The 18747-nt window shown below is 42.1% G+C and overlaps 1 protein-coding gene across 2 annotated transcripts in view; it reads left to right on the top strand.

The window, feature by feature from the left end:
* KREMEN2 (kringle containing transmembrane protein 2) overlaps positions 1-7496 on the top strand; it is a 190645-nt gene extending 183149 nt beyond the window's left edge. For both annotated transcript variants that reach the window (XM_030210192.1, XM_030210191.1), the window contains one exon: positions 6500-7496. In XM_030210192.1, coding sequence (XP_030066052.1) covers positions 6500-6740 — 241 coding nt within the window. In that variant the 3' untranslated portion in view covers positions 6741-7496. The remainder of the gene's footprint in view (positions 1-6499) is intronic.
* Positions 7497-18747: the final 11251 nt, after the last annotated feature.

Here is an 18747-nt window from a genome sequence, read left to right as displayed (position 1 = left end):
AGTAATGACTAAGCACAATTTAGTTCGGTTCCTTACTTGGAATGTGGGAGGTATTTCATCCCCAATCAAAAGAACAAAAATTCTAGCAGCCCTTAAAAAACATAGAGCGGATGTAGCCTGCTTGCAGGAAACCCGCCTCAATACAGAGGAACATCAGAAACTGAAGCGGGCGTGGGTAGGAGAAGTACATGCGATTCCAGCTGAGGGGAGGAGTAAAGGAATAGCTATTCTGATCCGCAAGGGATTAGTGGCCAAATCGGAAGTTATAGAAAGAGACACTCAGGGGAGATATCTGCTGATTCACCTATGGATTCAACATCGCGAATATACGCTGGTAGCACTGTATGGGCCAAATCTATTTGACAAATCATTCTATGAGCGGGTGGCCCAAAGATGTCTCATCCGCAAAACTATCCCCCTAATTATAATGGGAGACTTTAATCTCGTAGCAGATCCAACATTAGATTGTTCAACACCTAGACGGGCCAGCAGGGGAGGAATGAGATCGAGAGCCCTTCCACAATTCATGCAATCACTAAATTTGGTAGATGCGTGGCGGACTCTACATCCGGACTCACGAGACTATACTCATTTATCACGGGCACATGGCAGCTGGTCAAGGATAGATTACATACTTGTAGATCAAAACATGTTTCATATGGTAGCAGACGCAGTAATAGGGCCAGAAGAGGTCTCAGATCACGCGATGACATGGATTGACTTGACAGATCCAGGGTCATCTGGAGCCGGGGCGGGGTGGCGCTTCCCAACATACTTAGCCGCAGATACTGAATTCAAACGATACATACAAGATAGCTGGGAGGAATATGAAAAATTTAATGCAGTCCACAAAAGCCAGCCATCCTTGTTTTGGCAAGCAGCTAAAGCAGTATTAAGAGGGGCAATTATAGCCTTCACAGCAAAAAGAGAAAGGCGAATCACTAGAGCAATCACCAACCTAGAAAAAAGACTCCAAAAAGCAAAGCGCAGGTACATTAATAATCCCAACACACATTTCAAAGAACAAATGCAGTCAGCAAGAATAGCGTTAGATTCCCTCCTACAAGATCGAGCCTCTAGGGCATTAATACGTAGGAAATATCGGTTACAACGTTTTGGGAACAAATCGGGAGGCATGTTAGCACGTGTAATAAAAACTTGGGGAGGAAGCAGAGTAATAGTGGCGGTCAAGGATAAGGAGGGCCATATTCAAAACCAAAGAGACAAGGTAGCGAAGGTGTTTCGAGATTTCTATCAAGACTTATACTCTACGCCCATGCCCCACTCTACAGACTCTATTAATCAGTATCTAGAGCAGGCAGGGCTAAACAAACTTGGTGAGATGGAGTTAGAGGAACTCAATTCACCAATAACAGGGAAGGAGCTACAAGACATAATTAAAACGATGCCTAAACACTCGGCTCCGGGGCCAGATGGGTTCTCTAGTGCATTCTACCAAATGTTAACCCAGCAGATAATAAGACCTCTGCTCTCATATTACGAAGAGGTGGTGGATCTGGGAGAATTCCCACTCTATGCTAATGAAGCGTTAATCACATTACTTTTAAAGCCAGGAAGGAAAGAAACGCAGGCAGACTCCTACAGGCCCATATCACTAATCAATGTGGATACAAAAATCATGGCCAAGCTTCTAGCAAACAGAATTCAGAGAGTGTTGCCGACATTAATAGATCCAGAGCAAGTGGGTTTTGTACGAAATAGACATGCCGCAGTAAATGTGAGGCGTCTACTTATGGCAATGGGACAATGTAGTTGTACAGAAACAAAGGCGGTCTTGGTGAGTCTGGATGCCGAGAAGGCGTTCGACAGAGTGGAATGGGAGTACATGTTTGCAGTGCTACAACACATAGGTGTCAAGGGATGGGCATATCAGGCGATTCAATCGTTATACTCGGGTCCCACAGCCGCAGTACTGATTAATGGCTCAAGAACAGCACAATTTTCTATAGCAAAGGGCACGAGGCAGGGCTGTCCATTATCTCCGGCCCTCTTCCTCCTCTCGATAGAACCACTGCTGAGGAGCCTGAAACTAGAAAGGGAGATAGCTGGGGTAGAGGTAGGGGGAGAGACAGTGAAAGCATTAGCGTTTGCAGACGACTTATTGATAATGACCTCTAAACCAACAACGTCACTGAGTGTGCTGATAAACAGGGTCTCCCAATTTGGTAAACTCTCAGGCTTTAAAGTCAATTTAGAGAAATCTAGTGTTATGCACATCCAGTCCAGCCCCGATGACATGAAGAGATTTAAATTCCCATTACGTAGAGCGGCAGGCGCCATCAAATATCTGGGGGTACAGATCCCGAGCGACTTATCCCAACTCTATAATCTGAACATTCAAAAACTGCTGACTGAAACAGCAACAAGGCTGGGTCATTGGCAGGGGCTACCTCTCTCTCTCTCGGGACGCATAGCGTTGTATAACATGATGATAGTGCCACGCTGGCTGTATATCTTTCAAGTTTTGCCATTATACCTTTCTAGTAAAGATGAAAAGCAGTTGAATGTAATGCTAAAGAAATTCCTCTGGCAGGGGAGAAGACCGCGACTGCCTCAGTCAGTGATGGAGATACCAAAAGAATATGGGGGAATGGGAGTGCTGAGCATGCGGCATATGACGGTGGCCTGTGCAATGAGACACATCAATGACTGGTTCCGTAACACTTCAGATTTTTCAGCGACTCAAATGGAGAAAAACTTATTAAAACCCTTCCACTTCAGTAGTGCCCTTCATGGTTTGGGTAAGAGAACATTCCCAGTTTTGGCGGCCACTAACATTTTACAGACTGCGCAAAAAACCTGGAAGTGGATTTGCAGAATGCATCAATTCTCTTATAAAACTACTCCATACTTGACATTGAAGGGGAATCCAGACTTCCCTCCCGGAGATTTATACACGATGTTTCAACGATGGGAAGACCAAGGAATAATCTACCTTCAACAAATACTAACAGAGGAAGGGAAACTAAAATCATCTACAGATCTTCAAAGGTCAAAGCTGATAACTCCGAAAGACTATTTCCACTATTGGCAGCTACAGCATTATGTGTCTAGCCTGGAATGGGAAGACCTAACAGAAGATGTCCAAGTGGAAGTGGCGGAGGCATTCTCATTCAACTCTCAACAGAAAGTGCCTTTGAAATACCATCACAGACACATCAAAGATCATAAGCTGGAATTGGACTATGATAAATATGCTGGGGGATGGGAGAGTGACTTGAATATCACAGTAACGTCTGACATGTTCAAAAGACATGTCCTGACAATCCAACGATCCTCCTTATTATCAGCACATTGGGAGATGCAGTATCGATTTGCCCTCAGACTACACATTCCCCCACGGCGAGCGTTTCACATGGGAGCCTCCCCAGACGGAGAATGCCCCAAGTGTGGGAAGGAGGGAGCGACTTTGGGGCATATGTTCTGGCTCTGTGTACAGGTGGAGGAATTTTGGAAGATCATTCTGAGACAAGTCTCTAAATTGTGGGCTATAGATTGGCGATATTCCCCGTTGCTGCTATTTGGTAATCCTGAGGTGAATGCCCCGGTCCCAGGAGGCTGCATTGCATTCATAAACCGGGCCATAGTCATAGCGAAGGCAACAATTCTTGTAGATTGGCTTTCCCCAGATGGTCCCTCAGCACAGGTGTGGAGAATGAAAATGGTGGCATTAATGCGTTTGGAAAGACAGATGTGTCAAGGCAGGCCAGAATCAGACTTGCAGCAATTCCTAAAGAAATGGAACCCATTTATACAGACATTACCACATGCTTCAAAGAGTTACCTGTTGAACTTTTAGTGACAACAGCTTGTATTCAGACTGTCAGAAAGTATCCTAGATTTTGAAGAGAAGGGAGGGCAGGGAGGGAGGGTTTGATAACTGGGAAAGGTAGGAGAAAGGGGTTAATTGCGGATCAAAGAGTTACACTATGATTCATTGTGGAATGTGAAGCGAAACTTGACAACTCCATGATATAAGATTGTTTATTATTATACGCTCTGAAATAGTATGTGTGGTCTCTGTCAATATCAACTGCAATGGTTAAATATAAACAGATTTAAGGCAGAGGGATAAGAAACGGGGTTGGGGTGTCTGGGGATAAAAAGAAATTTCATTGACTGTGAAATACTGACTGATGTTCTTGTATAAGATTTGTGTACAAGTTGATGTTTCCTGTTCATATGTATTGACCTTTCAGTCAATAAAAAAGATTTAAATATAAATATACTATTAGCTCATAGATGATGAATCCATTGTAACTAAAATCCTTGAAAACCACAAAAAAACGGTGTATCTAATATAACAGTGTCCTTCTATGAATTTATACATGCATTAAGCCCACTGGATGTACTGGCAGGCTACAGATTAAAGTTGAGCCCTAAGAAAATGTTTAATGATCTGACAGCGGAGAATGATTCATTTGGGGGCAGAGAAAAACATTGACATCTCAAAGAGTTGTAGGACAGATAATACACAGTGTACTTGTCAATATACTAAAAAATTCTCTTGAGTTCTAATATTGATTAACTTGAGGTTAGCTTAGAATTTCTGAACAGACATCGTTGCAGCAGATGTAATTTGCAGAAACACCAAAATTAGGTTTATAAAAACAAAAAATACAAATTGAAAAGAGAAGACACCTCTTTTACAGTGTCAGACAATAAACTCAACAATCAACTCTTGGAGATGTTTAAAAAGCAGCTGTGTGATATTTGTACTGCAATGTTCTTATATAAAATACAAGAGAATATAGGAATGTAACAATATGAAAAAATGGCTATAAATACCCGTTTGTTCTGTTAAATGCCACAATATTAAATATTGGTCTCAATGAGTGTTTCCTATTAGGGAATTTTCCATTTAATTTTGATTTTAACTATTGAGGAGGAACAGAGTGGCTCCGTTGAGCAGCAAGAGCTGGTTCAGTTAAGTTGCTTTCCATTGATAAATATTTAACTACTAAGTTATGTGATTAAATAGAGGAAACAAATTCGTACATTCAATTTTTGAGAGTAGATATCAAAAGAAATTAAAAATTGAAAATCTAAAAAAATTATATAAATAAAAAGGTAAAGGTAGGAGGAGGTTTTTATGACTATGATGTTGCACAGTTTTTGCAATTAATTTGCGACCATATTGGCATCTGAAGTCTTTTCCTCCTCAATAGTTAAAATCAGAATTAAATGGAGAGTTCCCTAATAAGAAACACTGATTGAGACCAATATTTAATATCAAGAAATGTAATACATTTTGATAGTGATAAATTTAAGGTTGTCTGCAATTACAAAACAAATCAACACAATAGACAAAACTTTTAACAAAACTAATGAATAAGTAAACAAGCAAATACTGAAAACAAACATAGCTAACTCCCGTACTATTTGGAAGGTGTGGCAAGAAGTTCGAGTAGAAAAGCTTAATGCTGCAGATTGTTTTGGTCCCTTGATAAAAACAGAAATCCTGGCAAATAGACACCTTTCTGTGTGAGCAAAGTTTCCATATACCACAGTGACTAGCAAACAGCAGATGTAATTTTAAAGAAGACAATTTCACTGAGCTTTTAATGGCTGCCTTCGCTCCAAACCGAACTGACATCTTAGCTCAGTGTTTCTGAAGTTGAGTCCTGGAGTACCCCTTGTCAGTCAGGTTTTCAGGATATCCATCTTGAAATACATTAACTTGATTTGCATGCACTGCCTCCATTATATATCAATGAATCCTAAAATTGTACCCCCTGACCCCCAGTATCCCATTTTGGTCCATTGGTGTCTTCCTGAGCTCTGAGAATGGGTAATTCCTACTCTTTAATGAATTCCCTTTCTGTGTATGGGATTCTTTCTTTGCTGATGCACTTTACTCTTCTTTTCACTTGTGTCTTGTTAACACCTCCTACACTTGTAGTTCTTCAACTTCTTTCTCTTCTGTGACAGATAGTAGCTGAGTATCCAAATTCCTTTTCTCCTTTAATCTCTAGATTGTAAGCTCTGTCAAGCAGGGACTGTCTCTTCATGTTCAAGTGTACAGCGCTGCGTACGTCTAGTAGCGCTATAGAAATGATAAGTAGTAAGTAGTAGTAGTAGTAGTAATCTTTTGGTAACTAGGTCACTCAGGATAGAAGGCCCCTTGGTATTTCACTTGGACAGGAGGAGTGGACTTAAATTTCCTTCTAGTACGAACCGTTGAGTACTTGTGATTTGGACTAGCCACCATCAGAGACAAGATGTTGGGTTTGATGGTCATTGTTTTGAACCAGTATGTCACATCATCTGTTCTTATGTACAATGCTCTTATTAAATCAAGAACATTATTTGCTTTTTACACTGCCTTCTTCCAAAAAGTCACTTTCTTCTGATAATTAGGACATAGCCTTCTGTCACTTGTCAAATCTGTCTAATTGCCTTCCAACACATTTATATTTGAAATATCTTTATCTTAGTTCTCTTTACATTAATATTAATTATCTATTCTTTTCCACAGAACCTGCTTGTTTATCCAGAAGAAAACCATGCCAGGAGTGTTTATAGTAAATGGTAGAAAGAGCCACTGCCCAGGGAACAAGGCATGGTCGGTGGCCTACAAGCACACTAAGGTGGTGATCTGCAGTGACAATAGGAAGGGTGTGGAAAATAGCTCAGACTGCTCCAGTCTATGCGACAGCTACAAGGACTTGGCAGCCACAAAACAGTCATCTCTGAAGTCTCTAATCTCCACCACCTAATGCGGTTTTCCACCAAAAAGCAATCCCTACTGAGACCTTTTATCTCTTTTACCTAGGAATAATGTCCATTGAGTTTTTTTTATTGTCACGGCCTGAGGGGACCGACAGCTATAGAGCATACTTCTGAGACATGTATTTGCTGGTGCATGAGCAGTACATCAGAGCTCTTAAGAACCTCATTGGATAATCTGGGTCTTTTCCACTGTAGTACCTGTTGGAAGGATCACCAAGCAGTGTATATAAAAGACGATGGTGTCTGCTGCTATAACACACTTGGGATACTGGGAATGGAGAAAATCATGAGCTGCTAAGGACCCGCCATTCTACAAAAATTGGTCAAGTGTTTGCATTGTAATGGAAGAGGTCAGGTGTGTCTTAAATTGTGTGATTAGAGTCTAGACCCAGGAAATTGCTTTCACATGTAACAAAGAAAGGGTTAGGTAGACCTGCGGAAAGCCATTGCTTAACCTTGGGATTAAGTAGAATGGAATTTTACCACTTTTTGGAACTCTGCCAGGTACTTGTAACCTGGATTAGCCACTGTTGGAAACAGGATACTGTACTAGATGGACCGCTGGTCTGACCCAGTAGGGCAGCTTTTATGTTCTAGCACTTAGGCTTGCATAACCACACTGGGTTTCATTCCTGACAACCAACTCATCATTGGCCCCAGGGCTGTGCCAATGCGGTAAGCGAGGTAAGCGTGGCAGGGGGGCGCCGTCCTCTGGGGGGCGCCCTGCCGCGCCATGCTTGCCTCGCCCTCCCGCTCCCATGTCCCAACTGCCCGCCCTCTTCTCCCCCCAACAAAATCTCTTTTAAATTTACCTCCATCCGGCTGGCAGGGCAGCGAACGCCGCAGCGTCAGTGAAGGAGGCGGCGCTCCCGACGTCTCTACTAGTCTTGATTTTGCTCAATGTCCCGCCTTCTTCTGACGTCATTTCCTTGACGTCAGAAGAAGGGGCATTGAGCGAAGGGAAGACCAATAGAGACGTCAGGAGCGCCGCCTCCTTCACTGACGCTGCGCCGTTCGCTGCCCTGCCAGCCGGATGGAGGTAAATTTAAAAGAGATTTTGTTGGGGGGAGAAGAGGGCGGGCAGTAGGGACATGGGAGCGGGAGGGCAAGGGAGAGAGGACAGCAATCATCTATATGGGGGGGGGGGCGGCGGCGGCACCCGATCCCTTGCAGGGGGGCGCCGCAGACCCTTGGCACGGCCCTGCTTGGCCCCCCAAGTTTTAGTCCTTACCAAAATGGCCTTTTGTTCCTTTAGAATGATTCATTCCAAGAGATCCCTCCTGGATGCTAAGTCAACTAGCACTCTTACTCATGCTTCAAGCACCCTCAGCTTATACAGAATATGACTGTGAAGCTTCTATACATTACAATCTATTCTTATATTCTGCTAATACCCAATGAGTTCAAAGCAGATCACAAACAAGAAAAGCTAGGTAAAACACCTAGGACCAGACACATTTAAAAAACAAAATTCTGTAAATACAATCTAGATTAGATCAGTTTAGAAGTGACATTCACAAAAAAAAAAGAGTAGTTTTTATTATTTTCCTAAATAGCATGAAATTAGTACATTCCAAGCTTTAGCTGCCTAATAAGAAAAGAGGGAATTAAAAAGTCTCTCTCATCTTATCCCTTTAGAATCTGGAAAATATAGTTGATTCAAAGATCGTAAAGAATGCTTATGGAAGACACATGAAAAATCAAGTAAATGAATCATGTAGACAAGAATATTCCTTGCCAAATCATGCAATATAATTTAAACAATACTCTGGCCTGTATAGGTAACCATTGAAGCTGAACATACAAAGGGGTCACTCTTATCAGATTTCCTACTTGAGTAAATCAGTCTTACTGCAACATTCTGCACTGTCTGTGGTTTTTTTTTTAACAGGGCTTTTGTACATCTTGTATACGTAATGTTGCACTAATCTAATTTAGATAAAATGAAGGCCTGCACAATCAATATGAAGCATTCATGTCAAACTTTTTCTAATTCGTCTAAGTTTTCTCATTGTCCATTCGTATTAGTTGATGTACATGTGATTCTAATGTTAGATTACAGTCTAAATTACCCCTAATATTTTCAAGCTGGATTCCAATTTATAACTAACCTTCTCAATAATGGTGAAATCAGTCTTGTCTTTTGATCGTATCAGAAGAAATTTAGGGTCCCTTTTACCAAGCTGTGGCAAAAGGGGGCTGGTGCGCCGAGGCCCCCTTTTACCGCAGCTGGTAAAAGGGAAGGTCTCGCTTTCCTGCAGGGAATGGCTGGGTGGCAAGTAAAGCACTTGCTGCGTGGCCATTTGGTGGGGGGGGGGGGGGGGGGGGAGAGCTCTTACCACAACCCAATGAAGTGGCAGTAAGGGCTCCTGCAGTAACCGGGCAACACACGGCACTGCCCGATTACTGCCGGATACAGTCCAGTGCTAGAAATGACGGCACGGTAGGGGTGGGAAGTACTGCTGGGATGCTGCAGAAGCCTGGCGGTACTTCTGTTATAGCAAGCTGTAAGCCCACATTGGCCTTACCACCGCTTAGGAAAAGGAGCCCTATGTCTTATCCTTGTTTAGTTTTAATAAACTCTCTGACATCTATTTAGCAGTTAATGAAATACAGTGTTGAACCCTAAGAACCGCATTTGCTAAGCTATACAATGTCAAAAGATCTGATCATGTAACCCCACTACTTGGGAGATTAACACTGCGTCTTGTGTTTCATGCCCTCTGTACTGTTTGTTTTTCTCCCTTTATGCTACTACCAGGATCATAAAGGACTGAACAGGATAAATTTCTGCACTTACTTTCACCTTCCAAGATCAGGCTGGAACTAACAAGCTGCTCTGTGTTTCCTACTTAGCTCCCAGCTTTTGGAATATCTTACCCTGAATTCATGAGTGAAAGCTGCTATTAAAGCTGGTATTAAAACCTAACAGGCCAGTATTCAAAGGGACATATACATTTAGTGACGAATATGCCTGTTATTTTAAATGCCACAGCCCATAGCTATTTGTCACTGCCTTTTGTCTACTTATTGTGTTCACAGGATTGTAGCTTCTACCCTATTTGTTACATAGTTGTATTTTTCCAAATCTTGTTGTCCTGGTTTGTGTGCTATACTTAACTGTTTAATGTTTTTTGTCTTGTTTTGCTTCTTGTAAGTCACCTTGATATCTAGCCTATGATAGGCAGTAGATCAAATGCAATAAATAAATACATTTGAACTTAAAAAGCAACAACCCAACCCCAGCACAAGTCCCTGTGGTACTCCATTGTCTACTGCATTGAAAATTGATCATTTAGTCTTACTTTGTTGCCTCTGTTTCAGCAACAAGTCAGTAAGACTTTGTCTCTTATTCCATAACTTTGAAAATTCAGATAAACTATTTGCATCAGCTCATATCTGTTCCTGTTTATTAACCACTTCAAAAAATCTAACAGATTAATAAAGCAAGTCTTCCTTTTCCTAAAAACATGTTGGCTCTGCCCCATTAATCTGTCTTTCCCATAGAGGCTGGCAGAGATGACAGTGGGAGAGCAGATGGGTGGGCCAAAAGGAGGAGGAAACAGAAGATAGGGAATGGCAGAGAGAGAAGGAGAGGAGATGCTGGCTGGCAGGGCAGAGATAGAGAGACAGAAAAGAGTTGCTGGATAGTGGTGGGGGGGGGGGGGGGGGGGGGAGAAAGCGACAAAGAGGAAATGCTAGATGGCAGGAGAGAAAGAGAGGAGATGCTGGATGGCAAGAGGGGGAAAGAGAGACAGAGAGGAAACAGGATGGCGATGGCAGGAGGGGGAGAGAGATGCCAGATGGCACAACCTCTTCTCTCTTTGCCTACAAAGACCTGGCACATCTTTACATTATTACATTACGTGGACACTTATATCCAACAAAATCCCAAAATGAGAGCTCTCTGCGGTTTACAATAAGATAAAAATAGAAGATATTCCTTACGAACTACATATCTAAAAATGCATTATATTACTTATCAAACAATTTTAAAAGATATGCTTTGAGAGCCCTCTTAAATCAATTAATCTGACCTAATATTCTAATATTCACAGATAAAGAATTTCACCATTTCACAGACTGAAAAGAAAATAATCCTTCAAAGACAGACCTATAAATAATACCCTTAGGGTTTGGGTACTGCAATAGAAAAGCCAATCTATTCACTGCAGCACCATGATATTGTGACAAAGTTACAAGATCTGATAAATATGCAGGAGCAAAACCATTTAAAATAGAAACAACAATCATACACAATTTAAACAGAGTTCATGCTCTCACAGACAGCCTATACAGTTTTCATAGTGGAGCAGTGGAGCAGCTGATTCATGAGATGAGATGAGCTACAGATCAATCTAGCTGCCATATTCTGAAGTTTCTGGAGTTTCTTCCATAAGCCTTCCAATAAGCCTACTAGATTTACATTACAGTAGTCTATTTGAGGCACAATTAAAGATTGTACCAATAATCGAAAAGCGTTAAAATCCAAACTAGATCTTAATCTCCTCAATCTTTTCATATTATAAAATCCTTTCTTTAAAATTTGATTCACATGGAGGGGCATAATCGAAAGGGGCGCCCAAGTTTTCCTGACGACATCCTCGCAGGACATCTTGGCGAAGGGTTGGGGAAACCTGTATTATCAAAACAGCGTCCATCTTTTGTTTCAATAATACGGTTGAGGACACCCAAATCGCGAAATTTAGGTCGACCTTAGAGATGGTTGTCCACAATTTTCGGCGATAATGGAAACCAAGGACGCCCATCTCAGAAATGACCAAATCCAAGCCCTTTGGTCATGGGAGGAGCCAGCATTCATAGTGCACTGGTCCCCCTGACATGCAGTGGACTTCAGAAATTGCTCCCAGGTGCATAGCTCCCTTACCTTGTGTGCTGAGCCCCCCCAACCCGCCCTCCCCACAACTGTACAACACTACCATAGCCCTAAGGGGGTTTCTGGTGGGTTTTGAAGGGCTCACATTTACCAACACAAGTGTAACAGGTAGAGGGGATGGGCCTGGGTCCGCCTGCCTGAAGTACACTGCACCCACTAAAACTGTTCCAGGGATCTGCATACTGCTGTCATGGAGCTGGGTATGACATTTGAGGCTGGCATAGAGGCTGGCAAAAAATATTTAAAAAGTTTTTTTTTAGGGTGGGAGGGGGTTGGTGACCACTGGGGGGAGTAAGGGGAGGTCATCCCTGATTCTCTCTGGTGGTCATCTGGTCAGTTCAGGCACCTTTTTGAGGCTTGGTCGTAAGAAAACATGGATCAAGTAAAGTTGCCCAAGTGCTTGTCAGGGACGCCCTTCTTTTTTCCATTATCAGTCAAGGATGCCCATATGTTAGGCACGCCCCAGTCCCGCCTTTGCTACGCTTCCAACACACCCCCGTGAACTTTGGTCGTCCCCGCGACAGAAAGCAGTTGAGGACTCCCAAAATCGGCTTTCAATTATGCCAATTTGGAGAAGGATGCCCATCTCCCAATTTGTGTTGAAAGATGGGCGCCCTTCTCTTTTGAAAATAAGCCTGCTAGGGTTCAAAAGATAAGAATGAGTCAAATATTGCCCCCCCAAATTTTTATTTGTTTTTCCAATTGAAACATAATATTATTGGCTTTGAATTGATTCTTCAAATGGTTTATAATGAGTACCTAAAACTATAAATGTAGGGGCCCTTTTACTAAGGCGCTTAGGTGCCTATGCTCATACAATCTGCAGCAAATTAGAACTACTGCCCGGCTACTATATGCCCCGGATGGTAATTCTAATTTTTACGCGCATCCAAAATGCGCATTGCGCTAACCTAGTGGTAATTGGCAGTGTATGCACACTGATGATTATCGCCTGGTTAACGTGTGAGACCTTACTGCTAAGTCAATGGGTGGCGGTAAGGTCTCAGGCTCAAAATGGAATGCATGCCAATTTTTATTTTGCTGCATGTCCATTTTCGGCCCCCCCAAAAAGCCTTTTTTGCAGGTGTGCTGAAAAATGGACCTGCATGCATTCAATACACATGCCTACACCAGCGCAGGCCATTTTTCGGTGCACCTAAATAAAAGGGTCCCTTAGTTTTTTCATTATTTAGTTTTAAACAATACATAGAGGTCCATTCATTTAAAATTCTAAAACCCTGCTAAAGTCTATTGTTCATTTCTGACAGTATTAGAAAATGGAATCACTAATGTGATATCATCTGCATATATATGCATATTGAAACCATTTTTATCAAGACAGCTAATTGAGACATCAAAACATTAAAAAGGATAGGAGAGAGCGGAGAACCCTAAGGCATTCCGCAATCCACAGTTCAATAGGGAGACAAATCATTCATTCTCTTTACTTGATAGGATCAAAATTTAAGAAACCCATCCACCTAAGAACATTATCTCCTATGCCATAAAAATCCAACAATGATAGCAAAATATTATGATCCACCAAATCAAAAGCAGCGGGCATATCGGGCATTATCAATACTCTATTACCCCTGCTTATTTCACTTAAAGCATAAGCCAATAAAGAAGTTACAACGGTTTCAGTACTAAAAAATTTTCTAAACCCTGACTGGAAATCCAGAAGAATGCTATAATTTTCTAAGTATTTCATCAGTAGTTTTGCTACTATAGACTCGACCAATTTGATTAACAAGGGTATAGACGCAATTGGCCTATAGTTTGTTACATCAGTCAATGAGAGTTTCATATTTTTGGTATAGGTGTTAGTATTTTTCTTCCCATCTCCCTAGTAAATAGTCCCCTAGATAGAATATTCTCAATCCAGTTCTGTAAATACTTCAGGAAAAACTGATGGACACTTCAAAAGATTATTTGGGCAGTTGTCTAATGCACAACATGAAGAAGATATTTTGCAAATATAAGGGATCAATTCTATTTCCTGAGGTATCCTGAAAGATAACCATATTATATCAGAAATTACTCCACCTAAATTCCTGATAATATTATCTTCATATGTGTAAAAACACCAGTTTCCAGATCTTAAAGAAGCTGTTAGTTTCACTACCTTAGTCCTAAAGTAAGTTGCTAGATCATTGGCTGATGGAATTTGAGAATGGTCCTCCAATATATGCGAAGAAGACACCAATTTATTAAATAATTGGTGTAACTTTTTGTGTCAAGTATACTTTCACCCACTATTGTATTTATTAATATGTTTCTACCAATTTTCCTTGTCTTTATCTAAGAGTTTTACACCACTTCCTTTCCAGGTGCCTACTCTTTAAATTGAGTAATTACTACTACTACTACTCCTATTTAGCATTTCTATAGCGCTACAAGGCGTACGCAGCGCTGCACAAACATAGAAGAAAGACAGTCCCTGCTAAAGAGCTTACAATCTAATAGACAAAAAAAAAAATAAAGTAATCAAATCAATTAATGTGAACGGGAAGGAAGAGAGGAGGGTAGGTGGAGGCGAGTGGTTACAAGTGGTTACGAGTCAACAGCAATGTTAAAGAGGTTGGCTTTCAGTCTAGATTTAAAGGTGGCCAAGGATGGGGCAAGATGTAGGGGCTCAGGAAGTTTATTCCAGGCGTAGGGTGCAGCGAGACAGAAGGCGCGAAGTCTGGAGTTGGCAGTAGTGGAGAAGGGAACAGATAAGAAGGATTTATCCATGGAGCGGAGTGCACGGGAAGGGGTGTAGGGAAGGACGAGTGTGGAGAGATACTGGGGAGCAGCAGAGTGAGTACATTTATAGGTTAGTAGAAGTTTGAAGAGGATGCGAAAACGGATAGGGAGCCAGTGAAGGGTCTTGAGGAGAGGGGTAATTCTGAAGTATACCATACAGTATGCTTACTCCAATTAAAAGATATCATTTTTAATGGAGCAATCTCATGTAGAATTATTAAACTATCATAATTCAAATTCTCAAAAGAAATTTCACCCTTATTCAATCTCAGCTGTAATATGTTATCAATTTTTTTACCAAAATTCTTTCTCAACAATTTTTCCCCTAGTCTCAATTTTTTTCTTTCCTTCCAGTTTAAAATAAAACTCAACATAAAATGATCCAGCCAAATAATTGGCTCCCAAATTGGATCAGATATAAAAATACACCCTTTGTCCTCTACCCTGTAAGCAAATAAATCCAGCTGATGGCCTTTAATATGTGTTGGTCCCAGTCCTGTTCTTTGAAATTCACGTGATTCCAGAAAATCAAATAGTCTTTTGACCTTACAATCCTTATCTTCTAAATGTAGATTCACATTTCCTAATAAGAATATATTGTTACATTCCACATTCATTTTAGCAATAAAATCCATAAATTCCTGCTGGTCTTGCAGAGTATCATCCTGAATCTAACATGCCATAATTTCAAGAGAAAGAGAAATTTAAAAAAAAAAGACTGAGTTTGAAGTTCTGCAACACCCACACCTCTCTTTTTCTCTCTGTTAGTATAAGTGAGTTTAAATCCATTTGGGCAAAATTCTGTAATAGCTGGATCATTCTGGAGACAGAACCATGTCTCAACTATATAATAACCAATCAGGTTGACCTTCTTCTATCCATTCTTTCACTACATCTAGCTTATTACATGCTGATCTTGCATTGACATAAACTGGAATTTGTATGTAAGAAACTGAACCAGTTTGATCACAATTCATTTTTATAAAATTTCTGACTGTTTGCAAATGCGATGACTGAGCTTCTTTGTCGCTGATTTATACTAGACTCAATTTTGTTGGGCATAAACTGAGCACAATCTACCAAATTCCTACTACCATATTGAAAATTAGAAAAAAATTGGAAAGTATTGATACTCCTCTAATGGGATGAGACAATTAAGGTTTCTAAACAGAATCCCAAGTATCAGAATAATAGCTAAATAAGACATTGATTTCTCCATTTTTCTAGATAAGACTGAATCAGCTAGACAGTGTCTTATTACTGCCCTTTAATCTTTGTGGCAGTGTCTGACATCAGATGGGTGGGTGGAGCGAACTCCCACGCTCAAGATGACAAACACGAGTAGCTGGAAATGTCAGTTCAGCTTTAAAGACAGCCGCTATGGAGATGCTGGGCTAAGAAAGGGCATCTATCATAAAAGCAAAAAAAAGATTTTTACTCTTGACGTATTACTACAGCCCCTAACACTTCAATCCTCTACACTTAAATGACTTACTACTTCCCCTTCTTCTGCAGACCCATCCTCACCTCCTCCCTCGGCCAAGGCCCTGGCCACCTTCTTTTCTGACAAAATTCAGTCCTTACGGGATTCCATTTAAACTGTGACTCCACACGACTGTACCCTATCATTCTCATCTTCCACCTTCTCCTCCTTTAACACCCCTTCCATTTCAGTACTCACTACTGTCTTTAAGTCTATGAAACCTACCACAGCTCTTCATGGCCCCATTCATTCCAATATCCTCAAACGTCATGCCACTATACTTGCTGCCTTTATCCATCACATGGTAACAACTAGTGTCTCTTAAGCCCATGTCCCCAACAACTGGATAGTCCGCTCCAAGCTAAAAGATCTTCACAGGCAACTTTCATCTTGTTCCAATTACTGCCCTATATCTAATTTGCCTTTTGTCATGGCCACCGGGACCATTACCCATACCCCGACTCACCTTCCCAGCTGATGAGGGCGTTGAGGTCAGTCTCTGTGGCTCCCCCCAGGGGCCGGGCTGCTATGCTGTGGTAGCAGGACGCTCCAGCTGTGGTTCCAACAGCGGGACTGATGGTTGGGGAGGTGGATGATGTCTGCTGCAAATGTCCATGGCTGGCCTCTCTAGGTGTGTACACATAGGCGGTCGGTGGCCCAACTGTTTGGGGAGGCTAAAGGGGTGGGGTTAGGGGTGGGGCCAGGGGTGGAGCTTAAATCCATAATTGTCTGATAACACATAGAAAAAATAAATAAATAAAAATAAAAGTCACAATTAATACCTTTTATTAAATTTAGATATTAGATATGTATCATATGTCAAAGAATAAAGTGGTTGCTCAAAGCATATTCTAAGCACAATCGCTCAACTGCAAAACACTATACACAACTTTGTGCAAAAACACACTCAGAACCTTACTGTACCATAAATATTACACTGGGCAGAACCTAATACACCAGTATACCACCCATACGGAAAATGCAGACTGTCAACAATATGAAACAAGGGATCATATCATCACAGTTCTCATGAAGAGCCACAAAACACCCTAAATCATGTTTAATGTGGGATAAAATGCCATAAATAAGTAAATAAATATAAACTTTTAATGTTGAGCACCTGATTCTCAAAGTGGACATATTCCAAACACTATAATGAAAATAAAATGATCTTTTCTACCTTTGTCTGGTGACTTTTTCTGATCATGCTGGCCCAGTATCCGATTCTGTTGCTATCTGTCCTCAGTGCAGGGCAGGAAGTCGTCCTCTTTAAATATCTCCCTGGCAACACAGGGCACCTCCAGCCAACCCCCCCCCCCCCCCCTCTCCCAGCAGTAAGGTAAACAAACCATAAACCAATTTCTGCAACTGCTTACAAAAGGCTAGAGGGCTTTCACTGCAGCTCCTGCTTTGAGGATGGAGGTAAATCAACAATTTAAACCCCTCAGAGCACAGCAGCCTGTCCAAGCCTCTTATACCGGGCGCCTATGTGCGTGCGCACAGAATGTTTCCATTAATGGCCCAGGTGGCTGGGCCAGGAAGTCAGAGAAAGGGATTCCACTTCCGGCTTTCCCGCATTTAATGTGGGTTCCTGCTCCACTCTAGGGCCTTTGCAACAGGTCTCTTCGTGCGTGACTTGCTAGTGATTCCTGCATCTCCAGCTTGTCTTCAGTCCAGCCTTGTCTCCAGCTTGTCTTCAGTCCAGCCCCATCTCCAGCTTGTCTTCAGTCCAGCCTTGTTTTCCGTTTGTCTTCAGTTCAGCCCTATCTCCAGGTTGTCTCCAGCCCAACATCATCTTCAGCTTGCCTCCAGTCCTGCCCTGTCTCCAATTTGTTGCCTGTCTATCCTTGCCCAGGATTGTCGGATCTTGCCTCACCTGCCATCAGCCAGGGTCTAGCTAACCCTCGGGTTGGCTAGGCAGTGTCAATCCAGCCGCAGCCTAAGGGCTCATCCTCCTTTTGGTGTAACAGATTGCAAAGGCCATGAACTCAGTGGAGTCACCTGCAGTGTAGCTGTTCAAGCAACTGGCACTCTAGTTCAGGCAGCTCTCGGGCTTGGTTCAGCACTTGATCACCCGTATGGATCATCTACAGATGTCTATCACACCTTTAGTTGGGGCTTCGTCAGTACCAGTTGCCAGTACAGCCTCAGAATCCGCTCCAACAGTTTCTCCGGGCCTGTAGTGGTTTCATTAACTAATGTTCCATATATTTTGAACTTCAAGTCAGAGATTTTCCCTCAGACAGGGCTCGGGTGGCCTACATCATTTCCCTGCTGTCTGGGCCAGCCCTCACCTGGGCTTCTCTCCTCTGGGAGCAGACTGATCAGTGCCCTAGAACCTCAACAGTTTTCTTGACCAGTTTTAGAGGGTTTTTGAGGAACCTGGGAAGGCCTTTTCTGCGGCCTCTGAGCTGCTGTAACTGAAACAAGGGTCTCAAACCCTCAATAGGCATTGAGGGTTTGAGACCCCTGTTACAGCACCATTCAGTTCCACATGTTAGCCGCGGAGCTAAGGTGGAATAATGAAAGCCTAGTTGTGGTTTTCTGGCAAGGATTGGCTCCCCAAATTAAAGATGAACTAGCTGGACAGAACCTTCCTATTTCCCTGGATGAACTCATCGCTTTCTGTAATCGGATAGATATCCGACTCCAGGAATGGGCTTGGGAATAACAATCCTTTTGCAAAGCAGTCCATCTGGCGCCCAGTTTCCAGCAAACCTTATGCCAGCCTACAAAGGAGGTCCCACCTCCGGATACTGGGGAGCCTATACAAGTGGATCGATCTCCTATTTCTGAACAAGAAAGGCAGAGATGCAGGTCTTTGAATTTGTGCCTCTATTGTGGCAAGCAGAGACATTATGCCTTT

The sequence above is a fragment of the Microcaecilia unicolor genome, chromosome 7 (genome assembly GCF_901765095.1).
Source record: "Microcaecilia unicolor chromosome 7, aMicUni1.1, whole genome shotgun sequence".
Lineage (NCBI taxonomy): Eukaryota > Metazoa > Chordata > Amphibia > Gymnophiona > Siphonopidae > Microcaecilia > Microcaecilia unicolor.
This window is presented reverse-complemented; position numbering and strand designations above follow the sequence as displayed.